This window comes from Neoarius graeffei, chromosome 20, assembly GCF_027579695.1.
Source record: "Neoarius graeffei isolate fNeoGra1 chromosome 20, fNeoGra1.pri, whole genome shotgun sequence".
Lineage (NCBI taxonomy): Eukaryota > Metazoa > Chordata > Actinopteri > Siluriformes > Ariidae > Neoarius > Neoarius graeffei.
This window is the reverse complement of record NC_083588.1, coordinates 13461625-13475170: the sequence shown is the minus strand read 5'-3', so window position 1 is coordinate 13475170 and position 13546 is coordinate 13461625. Positions and strand designations below refer to the sequence as shown.

The 13546-nt window shown below is 41.6% G+C and overlaps 1 protein-coding gene across 2 annotated transcripts in view; it reads left to right on the top strand.

Moving 5' to 3' along the window:
• The window catches only part of nsfa (N-ethylmaleimide-sensitive factor a), a 57511-nt gene that overhangs the window by 30098 nt on the left and 13867 nt on the right, over positions 1 to 13546 (top strand). For both annotated transcript variants that reach the window (XM_060901282.1, XM_060901283.1), the window contains exons 7-12: positions 949 to 1024; positions 1104 to 1259; positions 1376 to 1575; positions 1753 to 1918; positions 6682 to 6756; positions 10028 to 10215. In XM_060901282.1, the coding sequence (XP_060757265.1) occupies positions 949 to 1024; positions 1104 to 1259; positions 1376 to 1575; positions 1753 to 1918; positions 6682 to 6756; positions 10028 to 10215 (861 nt within the window). The remainder of the gene's footprint in view (positions 1 to 948; positions 1025 to 1103; positions 1260 to 1375; positions 1576 to 1752; positions 1919 to 6681; positions 6757 to 10027; positions 10216 to 13546) is intronic.

Here is a 13546-nt window from a genome sequence, read left to right as displayed (position 1 = left end):
AAAGTTGGCGGAGGTAAAAATATTTTAAAATTCTCTGAAATAGAGACGGCCTTTCGAGTTCATAAAATCGGTGAAATTTAGTTCCCTCTGAAATTTGGTCATTGTGAGATGTTTATTTCTGTAATATCTCACAAAATATCAGATCATTCTGTAGCTGGGAAGTTATTTAATTTGAGGGGATTCCCGAGCAAATAATGCGCATGAAATCGCACACTCAAGCAGACCGAGGAAGTCCGTGTGCACATGCGCAGGTTTACCTTCCTTCTTTTGGGTTTCACGGCAGCTGGCATCCAGTGTTGCAGTTCCATCATTCTGTCGCTAAACGAACAGCTGATCACACCGAGGTGCTCACTGACCGCCGATATTTATTCGTTTGGTCCTGCGTTTCCTTTCCTTCGCATATAACATCTTTTCTTCTTGTTTTCTGTTACCGTGGTTGGTCTTTCACGTTTCATTCGCACACTCACATCCTCCATTTTTCTCTCCTGTTTCAAATTTGTATCCCACAATGCCTTGCGCGAACGGGGAAAGCCTACCATGTCATGCATGACGTACTGTAGTATCTTGAATCGGGTCATGGTGAAGCAGGAAAAAATGGCAGAGAATTTAGGGTCATGTGGCTTTAAATTCAATAATTGTTCTATTAAAAAAAAAAAAAAAAGAATAAAATTGGAATTCTGTGATTCGAATTCAGTAGCTTTCGGTCCACTAAACAAAAATAATTGAGCGTCGGGGGAAAATAATTTTTATGACCTACAGCTGAAAAATCTGAAAGGCAGTCTAGCTTTAAGCTTCTAACCATTTAATATTGAATTGAACTCTGAAATGTCTCATCTCAACAATTTAATAAAAATAGCTCCATTATTATTTTTGTTCAACGCTTATTTGTTTAAATCCAGTGCCATCACTTCACACCTTTTTATTTCTTTTCTTTTTTTGTCTGGACAGATTGAGATTGGTCTGTTGGTGGGAAACAGTCAGGTGATCTTTGAGAAAGCAGAGAATTCCTCTCTGACACTTGTCGGTACGTTTTGGTTGATGACGACTGTTTTAAAGGTGCCCTTGAATCTCACACACTGAAATATTACCTATTTACGCATCAGGAAAAGCCAAAACCAAAGAGGCACGTCAGACCATTATTAATCCGGACTGGAACTTTGAGCGCATGGGAATCGGCGGCCTGGATAAAGAGTTCTCGGACATCTTCAGGAGAGCGTTTGCATCACGAGTCTTTCCTCCTGACATCGTCGAACAGATGGGTACAGTCAGTCTTGTTACGTTTCAGCTCCTCCTGTACTCTTCACTATTTCGTAGCACTCTGTCCTCGTTGACGTGTTTCGTAGTGAGTGTGCTTGCTGGGTTTCACTCTCTGCAGGATGTAAGCATGTTAAAGGCATTCTGCTTTTTGGTCCTCCTGGCTGTGGGAAGACTCTGATGGCGAGACAAATCGGTAAGATGTTGAACGCCCGTGAGCCGAAAGTCGTAAACGGACCAGAGATTCTCAATAAGTATGTTGGCGAGTCTGAGGCCAATATCAGAAAACTGTTCGCTGATGCTGAGGAGGAGCAGAAGAGGGTAAGTAACAAAGACAAAAAAAAAAAAAAACTACTCGCACTCAATCAGCTAACTTCCAAGATTAGGTCACTGTTGGAAGTGTTCTTATTAGATTTGTTGTTTGGGGAAATTTGGGATGGAACCTTCGTCTCCTTGTAGATTTGTGTTCATAAATTTCTCTTTCTCACTTTGTGGTAGTTGGGTGCGAACAGCGGGCTGCACATTATCATTTTTGACGAACTGGATGCCATCTGTAAGCAGCGTGGCACAGGAGCAAGCAGCACTGGAGTCCATGACACTGTTGTCAATCAGCTGCTTTCCAAAATTGACGGTGTGGAGCAACTCAACAACATCCTCGTTATAGGTACAACACAACACGCATAAACGCACATTACGCTCCTCGAAAGTGTGTAACAGTGAGCAGTACTCCGATTGTATTCTTTGTGCACTGAAGACAACAAAGGAGCTTGATATCTGTCTGTACTTTTTGTTATATCGACATGAGTGTTTTACTGGGAAATACGCCACTCGTATTTTTCATACAAACTACATCCAGGGCATTTTTCAAAATCCTCGCTTGTGAGGAAATCGGTGCATTGTTTTGATAAATTTGGATACTTTTTGTTGGTGTCTATATCATAAAAATAAACTCACACGTTGGCTTGAAGATATGAAGTTTATTTTTTCGTGTTGAAAAATTCATCTGAAATACATCGCGGCTCAAAGTGACATTTAAATTATACTGGCTGGCGTTGAGTGATACGAGTCGAAGACGAGTTCAATATCATGCTCGCTGAATGGAATATATCTGATATGCCACGAAAAAAAGCCAGCCAATATTATTATTATTATTATTTTTAAATTATTTTTAATTATTCCTTTCAAGTGTTCAACGCGTCTTTTTCAAAATTCTCTCAAAATCTTCCATATTTAACGAAGCAAACCTGGCGGCCATGTTTGTTAGAATTTGTAAACAGTTGCTCACGAGCACGGAAGTTTTACATCTCCTGCGTCTCTCTTCCAGTTTTTCGATGTCCTTTTAGTATGTTTTTCTCTTGGAAATCTAACAAAGGTTTGGTAGCCTTTCGGGTCTTCAATGCGTCTTTCTCTTTCCAAGCAAATAAAGAAATGCTTGTGCGCATGTGCAGCAGAAAAGTTTCTCATTGAATCCTCGCATCAGCTCCGACGGGTGACGTCATGTCGTCTTGACAACCATGCAATATCGTAAACCATATTAAACGCTCATTCTGACGTAATGCACATAGGATAAGCGAGATGCAAACAATATTGCATGCTATCTCAGCAAATGAATGAAACCCGCTAGAAAGGAATACAACACGTTTTTATTCCATGGGAAGTGTGTCCTGTATGCAGGGCCGCTGACAGCTTTGGCTGGGCCCGGGACAAAATGCTCTGAATGGGCCCCCCCTAACAACCCCCCCCCGGGGCCAACCCACACACACACCTCTCTTATCCCAGTCTCTACTCACTCCAACCCTTAAATGACAGGTATTCAAAAACCATTCAACCGGTCAGCAACCATTTCATTTTAGCATTTCAACATTTTTACAGTTTTAACATTTTAACCAAAAAAAAAGCCCAAAACCAGCAACCTCACACACATTGTGATCCTGTGAAGTAATCCCCAATTTCACTGAATCTTTCCCCCCTGTACTGTAACGGAATAAGCGGTTACTGTTATTTTGTATCCTTTAACCGAACGCCATGTATTCTGTTATGCCCCAAGCCTGCATGCGACAGCCCCCGCAATGCCTTCCTAAACTCGTGGATAGTCTACTATAATCACGCGATTGGGGTGCTCTTGAAGGAGCAGTGATGGACGGGGGATTTCGGGCAGGGCTGGGGGCGAACATAGTATACTGTGCGTGCGTACTGTCCAGTGTGAAAAGCAGAGAAGAACACACCGCTCGAGAAACGGTGGGATATGATTGCGGGCTAATGTGAATATTCTTAGCTTCAATCAGATATATGAGAAACAATGTTATTAAGCCGTTGTGGTTATGAAATGATTCAATGCCCTGTGCGTTTGATATGGTGTTCAGTGTGACTTGCTCTCCCCTCGTTTGTAACATTAATTGCGTGCTGTGCGTGCCTTGGTTGGGGTTACTTTACGGGGCTGGAAAAAGTTGGCTGTGTATCACCTGGCTCAGCTGCCCCACTGCCTTTGCTAGTACCTGCTGCATCATCCGAATCTTTTTTAAAATATTTATGCAGTGAGCCCCTGAGTCTCTTGGTTTCTTCCTCTCTTTTTCTCTTTTCTTTTCTGTGCTCCTGACTTGTGCATGTTGGCAAATGGCACGCACGCTGATTGTCGAAGCGCTATGATCGAACGATGTCATTTTTTTCCCCTTAATCAAAGAGTCAGACCAAACCATTTTTGCATTAGGGGTGGTAGGGGGTTCTTGACGCCTTTTTCAAAGACAATAAAGGCAAAAGATCTAGAAATCATTTATTGAATGCAAATATAGCACATTTCTCCCCCAAATCAACACATTTTGAAATGAAATAAAATAATTTAATCGCAACTTCATGAGAGCCCAGTTCTGGGCCCTCCCCATTCCTGGGCCCGGGACAACATACCCGTTTGTCCCCCCTGTCGGCGGGCCTGCCTGTATGTATGATATTTCCCGATATTCATTCCCATGATGTCACTCCCAGTGTTTTCCCGCTGACTTGACGCGCGTTGCCAAAATGGCAAACCGGTTTAAAATTAAAATTCTTTTGATTAATTAGCATTTTTTGGGGGCATGTCTATATATTATAAAGAACATTACACTGTGGAGCAAAAATATGAAGCTTCTCATAGTGAAAAATATTTCACTCGTTTGCTTCACTCACTCGTAAAATATGTTTACCACGCAAAGACACACTTCATATCTTCACACAGCTGCGTAATATCCTTGATGTATGCTCCCAGACAGGGCATAACGTCGGTGTATTTCAATCCTTCTCACCTACTAAACATCAGTCGCTTAAAACTCATTACTAGGCTTGGATACCAAAACTCAGTTCCAAATTAGAACTGGATCCGAAATGCCAATGCCAGATACCTGTGGGGGGGACCACCTTAATTTTGGGTATCGGTTATGCTTATCGGTTCTGAAATAACTGCAATAAGATGTTATTGCACACCAAGGCAACATATCTGCAAGGACATACAGTGGTGCTTGAAAGTTTGTGAACCCTTTCGAATTTTCTATATTTCTGCATAAATATGACCTAAAACATCAGATTTTCACATAAATCCTAAAAGTAGACAAAGAGAATCCAGTTAAACAAATGAGACAAAAATATTATACTTGGTCATTTATTTATTGAGGAAAATGATCCAATATTACACATCTGTGAGTGGCAAAAGTATGTGAATCTTTGCTTTCAGTATCTGGTGTGACCCCCTTGTGCAGCAATAACTGCAACTAAACGTTTCCGGTAACTGTCGATCAGTCCTGCACACTGGCTTGGAAGAATTTTAGCCCATTCCTCCGTACAGAACAGCTTCAACTCTGGGATGTTGGTGGGTTTCCTCACATGAACTGCTCACTTCAGGTCCTTCCACAACATTTCCATTGGATTAAGGTCAGGACTTTGACTTGGCCATTCCAAAACATTAACTTTATTCTTCTTTAACCATCCTTTGGTAGAACGACTTGTGTGCTTAAGGTCGCTGTCTTGCTGCATGACCCACCTTCTCGAGATTCAGTTCATGGACAGATGTCCTGACATTTTCCTTTAGAATTCGCTGGTATAATTCAGAATTCATTGTTCCATCAATGATGGCAAGCCGTCCTGGCCCAGATGAAGCAAATCAGGCCCAAACCATGATGCTACCACCACCATGTTTCACAGATGGGATAAGGTTCTTATGCTGGAATGCAGTGTTTTCCTTTCTCCAAACATAATGCTTCTCATTTAAACCAAAAAGTTCTATTTTGGTCTCATCTGTCCACAAAACATTTTTCCAATAGCCTTCTGGCTTGTCCACGTGATCTTTAGCAAACTGCAGACGAGCAGCAATGTTCTTTTTGGAGAGCAGTGGCTTTCTCCCTGCAACCCTGCCATGCACACAATTGTTGTTCAGTGTTCTCCTGATGATGGACTCATGAACATTAACCAATGTGAGAGAGGCCTTCAGTTGCTTAGAAGTTACTCTGGGGTCCTTTCTGACCTCGCCGACTATTACACGCCTTGCTCTCAGAGTGATCTTTGTTGGTCGACCACTCCTGGGGAGGGTAACAATGGTCTTGAATTTCTTCCATTTGTATACAATCTGTCTGACTGTGGATTGGTGGAGTCCAAACTCTTGAGAGATGGTTTTGTAACCTTTTCCAGCCTGATGAGCATCAACAACGCTTTTTCTGAGGTCCTCAGAAATCTCCTTTGTTCGTGCCATGATACACTTCCATAAACATGTGTTGTGAAGATCAGACTTTGATAGATCCCTGTTCTTTAAATAAAACAAGGTGCCCACTCACACCTGATTGTCATCCCATTGATTGAAAACACCTGACTCGTTCATTTACATACAAAATCAAAAAACAATAAAAAGTAAATGACAAAAAAAAAACCCACACCTGACTTATTTCACCTTCAAATTAACTGCTAATCCTAGACGTTCACATACTTTTGCCACTCACAGATATGTAATATTGGATTATTTTCCTCAATAAATAAATGACCAAGTATAATATTTTTGTCTCATTTGTTTAACTGGATTCTCTTTATCTACTTTTAGGACTTGTGTGAAAATCTGATGTTTTAGGTCATATTTATGCAGAAATATAGAAAATTCTAAAGGGTTCACAAACTTTCAAGCACCACTGTACATGGCTATCCAAAAGTAGATAGCATTTTCATGGTGGTCACTAAAAGCGGTCCTTTTTTGTTTGTTTTTTCCCCCTCTCCAAATCTATGTATGTACATATTCATATTAAATTTCCATTGCACTTGTCCAATTTCCAGATTTAAAAAAAAAATGCAATCAACACGCTTTAAAAATCAAAAGTTATGTTGTGTTATGTAAGAATCGGAATCGATAGATGGCAAACGATCCTCAACCCGACTGATTCCATGTCCCACTTCCTGTTTTCCTCTCTTTTTATTGTACAGGAATGACTAATAGACCTGATCTAATAGACGATGCTCTGATGAGACCTGGCAGGTTTGAAGTGAAAATGGAGATCGGTAAGATCTTAAAAACATCCTTGTATTATCAGGTAGAACAATTAAAAAATAAAAAAAATCAACATCTTTTAGTTTGGTGATGAATCACAACAGCTGGCTTTCCGCTGTGGAACCGAGGAAGTTGGTAGCTGATCATACCACAATGTTAACTTGGGTGGTCTTGAGATTTAAATTGCAAATAAGACCAAAATGTCGGCAGGACTTTACACTTATTTCATTAGCCAAAAACATCCTCGGGTGCAACTTGCCCAGGCTGAGATCGAATGAAACGATTGACCAAGTGGGTGGACATTTTGGAGGTGTGATAATTTGAGGCCCAAACGTCATTTGGACCTCTACAGAATTGTTTTCATCCCCTGGCTAAGAGAAGAAACCCTGCCTCAGAGGCTGACCAGTCAGTGTTTGACTCATTGATGGTGTAAATGCAAATTCGAATGTGCGTCATTTCAGTTCCATCACTGCAACGAAGAAGCAAATGGAGTGACTGCTGCTGTTTGTTAAACATGGCAGAACCATCTTCAAACTGATTAAATACTGAAAACTGTCAAAGAGGCATTGCGTTTTAATTAATGTTGTTCATGAAAATACCGTTGTAAATATACACTTTGCAACTGAATTTGTAATGTTTATTGAGCATCAACAATACAGATCTACAGATTGAAAACAGGGGGGAAAAAAAACCTACATGAAACACAGAATGCTCATTTTCAGTTTTGCATTTTTCAGAATCCCCCCCCCCCCCAAAAAAAAAAAAAACACACACACAACCATAGGACAAGAACACACAAACAGGGGAAATTAAAAAAAAAAAAAAGTTGCAATGCTCAAGGACTCCGATATCTGGCTCCTCAGGTGGAATATTTAGAGTCTATAATGGACAACCAGGGGTTCCAGGTTTTATCAAAGTTCCTCAGAGAGCCTTTGAGAGAAAACCTTAGCCTCTCCAACTTTAAGCTGAACAAGACTTCCGTGGCCCATCGGCTATATGATGGGGGTAAGGCGTGTTTCCAGTTAAGCAAGATTAAACGCCTGGCCAGTAGAGTACAGAAAGCCATACTGTGTTGTGCTTCAGCTGATAAAGTATTGGTGTGTGGAATACCAAAAAGGGCAGGGAAGGGATGGGGGTCGGCCGCAACATTGTAGGCCATGTGAAGGGTATCGAATATTTTAGACCAAAATTCTATCAGTTTTGGACATGACCAAAACATGTGCATGAGATCGGCAGGGGACTGGTTGCACCTATTACAAGTGTCTGCAACATTGGGATAGATTTTTGACAATCTATGATTAGTGTAGTAGATCCTGTGTATGAGTTTGCATTGGATTAGCCCAGGCTGGGCACAGATAGAGGAATTGTACACTAACTCAAGAATGTTGTCCCATTGGTCTGGTTCAAGATTTAGCCCTAGATCTTGTTCCCATAGTTTTTTGTTTGTTGTGGGAAGACTGAAGTAATGGAGTCCAAGGCACTAAAAATACATGAAATATTCCCTCTGTGATTGGGGTTTCTCATAAGAAGAGTATCAAAGTCTGTGTGTGGAGATTTGGGAAGTCAGGATAATTTTTCTGGATAAAATGTCTAATTTGAAAAAAGAACGGAAAAGGTGGGGGGGGGGAGCTTAAATTTGGTTGACAGGTCAGTACAGGACATGAAAGTACCATTGTCATAAAGATCATTAATAGAAGTTATGCCACTCTCAGACCAAAATTGAAAGGCAGAGTCCATAATTGATGGTTTAAAATTGTGGTTGTGCAACACTGGAGCATAAACAGAGCAGTCTCGCAGGCCAAAATGCTTCCTGAATTGCAACCAGATTTTGAGCGACTGGTTGATTACTGGATTAATGCTTACATTAGCGGTCGAGACAGAGAGTGAAGAGCACAGCCACGCCCTCAGTGAGGTCTGAGATTTAGAAATTTCAATTTGGACCCAGGCCGGCTGATTGGTCAGGACTTTGTCAGTCCAGTATAGCAATTTATGAATGTTTGTCAGCCCAGTAGCAGTGCAAAAAATTGGGGAGAGCAAGACCCCCTACTCGTTTAGGGAGCTGCAATATCTTTTTTTTGCATGCGCACAGGTTTACTGGCCCAAAGAAATTTTGAAACTGATTTGTCCAACTTAGCAAAGAACTTTTTTGAGGCGAGTACAGGAATAGGTTGAAAAAGGTAAAGGAATTTTGGCAGAACAGTCATTTTGATGAGGTTCACCCTGCCAGCTAAAGACAGGGGTCAAGTTGACCATCTGCCAAAGTCTTCTTCAACTTTACCAAGTAAGGGAACAAAATTTTTATGCCTCCGCCACCGTAAGGTGCAGGAGGCATTATGTTTTCGGGTTGTCCGTCTGTCCCGAAACCTTGTGAACACGATATCTCAAAGGCTAATGAAAGGAATTTCACCAAACTTTCACCATTTGTGTGCTTTGGGACAAACGTTAACTGATTAGATTTTGAGATCAAAAGGTCTAAGGTGGGGCGGCACGGTGGTGTAGTGGTTAGCGCTGTCGCCTCACAGCAAGAAGGTCCTGGGTTCGAGCCCCGGGGCCGGCGAGGGCCTTTCTGTGTGGAGTTTGCATGTTCTCCCCGTGTCCGCGTGGGTTTCCTCCGGGTGCTCCGGTTTCCCCCACAGTCCAAAGACATGCAGGCTAGGTTGACTGGTGACTCTAAATTGACCGTAGGTGTGAATGTGAGTGTGAATGGTTGTCTATGTGTCAGCCCTGTGATGACCTGGCGACTTGTCCAGGGTGTACCCCGCCTTTCGCCCGTAGTCAGCTGGGATAGGCTCCAGCTTGCCTGCGACCCTGTAGAAGGATAAAGCGGCTAGAGATAATGAGATGAGATGAGGTCTAAGGTCAAGGTCACTGTGAGGTCAAATGTCTGTCCAAAAACCTTGTGAACACAGTATCTCCAAGGCTGATACAAGTAATTTCACCAGGTCAAGATTACTGTGAGGTCAAATGTCCATCCCCAAATCACAACTTAATAAGGCGTGTAGTCTACCGGGCGGAGGCATCCCCATCGACGCCATTGGCGTCGCGTTCTATCTAGTTATTGAAAGTGTCAGCTAGGGTCCTGGTGATAAATATGCCCAAGTATTTAAAGCAACTGAATTTGAATAATTTAGAAATGCTTTGAATCAACATTTTCTAATTAGCTTTTGAAACTGAATAAAGTTCAGAATATGCTTACCTACTTTTGACTGATTACTTACAAACCACCTCCATGACTCCATCGTATAATCCGACTCGCCAGGTCTTTTTCTCTCGTTCCTGCAGGTCTGCCAGATGAGAAGGGTCGTGTCCAGATCCTCAGCATTCACACAGCCAAAATGCGTGAGTTTAACCTGCTGGCGATGGACGTGAACCTGAAGGAGCTGGCAGCTGAAACAAAGAACTACAGCGGTGCTGAACTGGAGGGATTAGTGAGAGCTGCACAATCAACCGCCATGAACCGACACATCAAGGTGAATAACACAGAACACGAACACTGTGACGTACACAAAGCAGAAACGAAGAAATGGAGCTCAGCTGAACTATAGGAAGGAACAAAACACAATAAGGTGATGTCAAAGGTCACCGCAAAGTTACTACCTTTTCGAAAACAGCATATTCCAAAGTGTTTTATTCTTCTTTTATGACTGCAAACATTTGCCAACAGTAAAATGTTGTTTATGAAATAGAAGAAGCAGCCTTTGTAACATACACACTCGGGCACAGTGAAATCCCTCCTCTGTGTTTAACCCATCTGAAGCAGTGAAAACACACACACACACACACACCCAGAGCAGCGGGCAGCTATGCTACAGCACTATACAGGAAGCATTTGTGGATTAGGTGCCTTGCTCAAGGGCACTTCAGCTATAATACAGGAGAGGAAAGCGCGATTCGTTCACTCAACTCCCTTCACATTTTTCCTGGGAATCGAACCAGCGACCTTTTGGGCCAATAGCTGCTTCTCTAACCTACAGGCCATGGTTGCCCCCATAACAATGAACTCTTGTCCAGTCAGTCCATGAAATGTTAGTTCCTGTTTCACTTCATTATAGCAGCTATAAACAGCCATTTCCTCTCTTGATGTCAAGACTTTGCCTTGTTGGAACTTCAAGTTCCAGTTCTGACAAAGCTCTCACGCTGGAGCCTCCTTCTGAAAATGCTGAATAAACATCTCGCAAAAAAAAAAAAAATCACCATGTCAGCAATTACACGTGTATTTAAAAAGCGGTTTATGTGGCTCACCTGACTTTGGCCTCATCACAGACGTGTAAGTTACCTTTACCAAGGGCACTGACATAACCCCATACCATGACAAATCCTGGATTCTGGACTTCTTGCAATTAAAAGTCTGGATGGTACCTTTTTCATCTTTGGTCCAGAGCTCATGGCATAATTTCTTCCGAGAAAGGCCTGGAATACTGATTTGTCTGACCATGTTTATTCGTAAATAATCTTTTTGAATTGCGTTTCACTGCTGCAGTCACACAAGTTGAAGTTACCTTTGCCAAGGGCATTGACACAACCCCATACATACCATGACAGACCCTGGCTTTTGGACTTGTTGGTAATTGTCTGGATGGTCCTTTTCATCTTTGGTCTGGAGCACATGATGTCCATTTCTTCCAAAAAAAAGACCAAATACTGATTTGTCTGACGACAATACATGTTTCCACTGTGCGATGGTCCATCCCAGATGCCTCTGAGCCCAGGGAAGTCGACGATGCTTCTGGACACAGTTAACGCAAGGCTTCCTTTTTGCACAGTAAAGTTTTAACTGGCGTTTGCGGGTGTAACTCCGTGTTGTAATGCTTGACAAAGGTTTACCAAAGTAATCCCGAGCCCATGTGGTTATATCAGCTAGAGATCAACGACGGTTCTTGATGCAGTGCCGTCTTAGGGAACAGAGATCACAGGTGTTCAGCTTAGGCTTGGGCCCTTTACCCACTGAAGTTCCTAATATTCAAATCCCTTCAAATCTTTCTTTCAGGAACATTGATGTTTAAAAACAATCGTTTTCTCGTGCGTTTGTTAAACTGGAGATCCTCGGCCCATCGTTGCCCCTCAAAGATTCGGCCTTACCTGGATACTGATTTTGTACCAAATCATGATTACGATCACTTGTTGACATCACCTGTTTCAAATCACATCATTATTTAATCGTTTTACCTCATTCCCTGCCCGAAATTGCCCTGTCCTAACTTTTTTGGAATGTGTTCTAGGCCTGAAACTCAGGAACGGATGTATATGAACAAAGGAAATGAAGTTCACAAAACCTGAAATGCCCTGGGTTCATCCTGTCTGGATTGAAATACAAGTCAAAGTAAATTTAGAAATCACTGCTTCTATCTTTTTTTTTTTTTTTTTTTTTTTTTTTTTAATTTGCATTTTCCATACCATCCCAACTTTTTCTGCTTTGGGGTTGTACATTGAGATCTTGCAGGAACATAAGGTCCGTTCAAGATGACATCTTTTATATTTCAACAAGACAATGCAAAACCACATTCTGCACACGTTACAAAGGCATGGCTGTGGAAGAAGAGGGTGTCTGTCCCCTCTGTCCCCGATCGAGAACGTGTAGCAAATTTTAAAACGAAAAACATGACATGACGTCACACACCTTCAGACCGGTTTGCAGGAAGAATGGGACAGCAAAACACCTGAAACACTTCATCATTTGGTGTCTTCAGTCCATGACTATCTTTTAAGTGCTGTGAGAAGGAACGGCAACATTACAAAAAGTGCTTTATAATCCCAGCTTTTTATGAAATGTGTTTATTTTTGGAAAAAATATCCAATAAAATTCACGACATTTTTTTTTAAAAAAGTTTTAATTTCAACATGGCATCCCAACTTATCCAATCCAATCCAGCTTTATTTATAAAGCACTTTAAAAACAACCAGAAGGTACCAAAGTGCTGTACATGATACAATGATAAATACAAGATAAATTAAAAGACATAAAACATCAATGAAAACAGATATATAATAAAACAAAACAATAAATAACAAAAAATAAGGTAAATAAAACAAAATCAACATCTTAGAGTGTCAAAGGCCATGGAAAATAGATGGGTCTTAAGAAGGGATTTAAAAACAGACAAGGAAGACGCCTGTCTAATGTGCAGAGGCAGATCGTTCCACATTTTAGGGGCTGCCACAGTGAAAGCATGGTCCCCTCTGAGCTTGCGCTTAGTTTTTGGCACCCTCAGGAGCATCTGATCAGCTGACCTGAGAGAGCGGGTGGGTGAATATAGGTGCAGCAATTCAGAGAGGTAGGGAGGGGCGAGACCATTGAGAGATTTAAAAGCAAATAAAAGAATTTTAAAATGAATCCTAAAATGTATGGGCAATCAGTGGAGTGAGGATAAAATGGGGGAAATGTGGTCATGTTTGTGTTTGCCAGTTAAAAGACGTGTAGCAGCATTTTGTACCATCTGGAGACGGTTGATGGAGGACCCACTAACCCCCACATAAAGTGCATTGCAGTAATCCAGCCGTGTGGTGACAAAGGCGTGGATTACTGTCTCAAAGTGCTGCTTTGAAAGAATTGGCTTTATTTTGGCTAGCTGCCTCAGTTGGTAAAAACTTGACTTCACAACTGTCTTGATCCGATTGTCAAGCCTTAGGTCAGAGTCCACCCTAACTCCCAAGTTAGTGATGTTGGATTTTAGGTATTGAGCCAAGGAACCTAGATCCAGACAGAGGGTCTTGGAGCTGCCACCAAAAACAATCACTTCTGTCTTCTTTTCGTTAAAATTTAAAAAATTTAGAGCCATCCAGGCCTTTATGTCGTCAAGACAT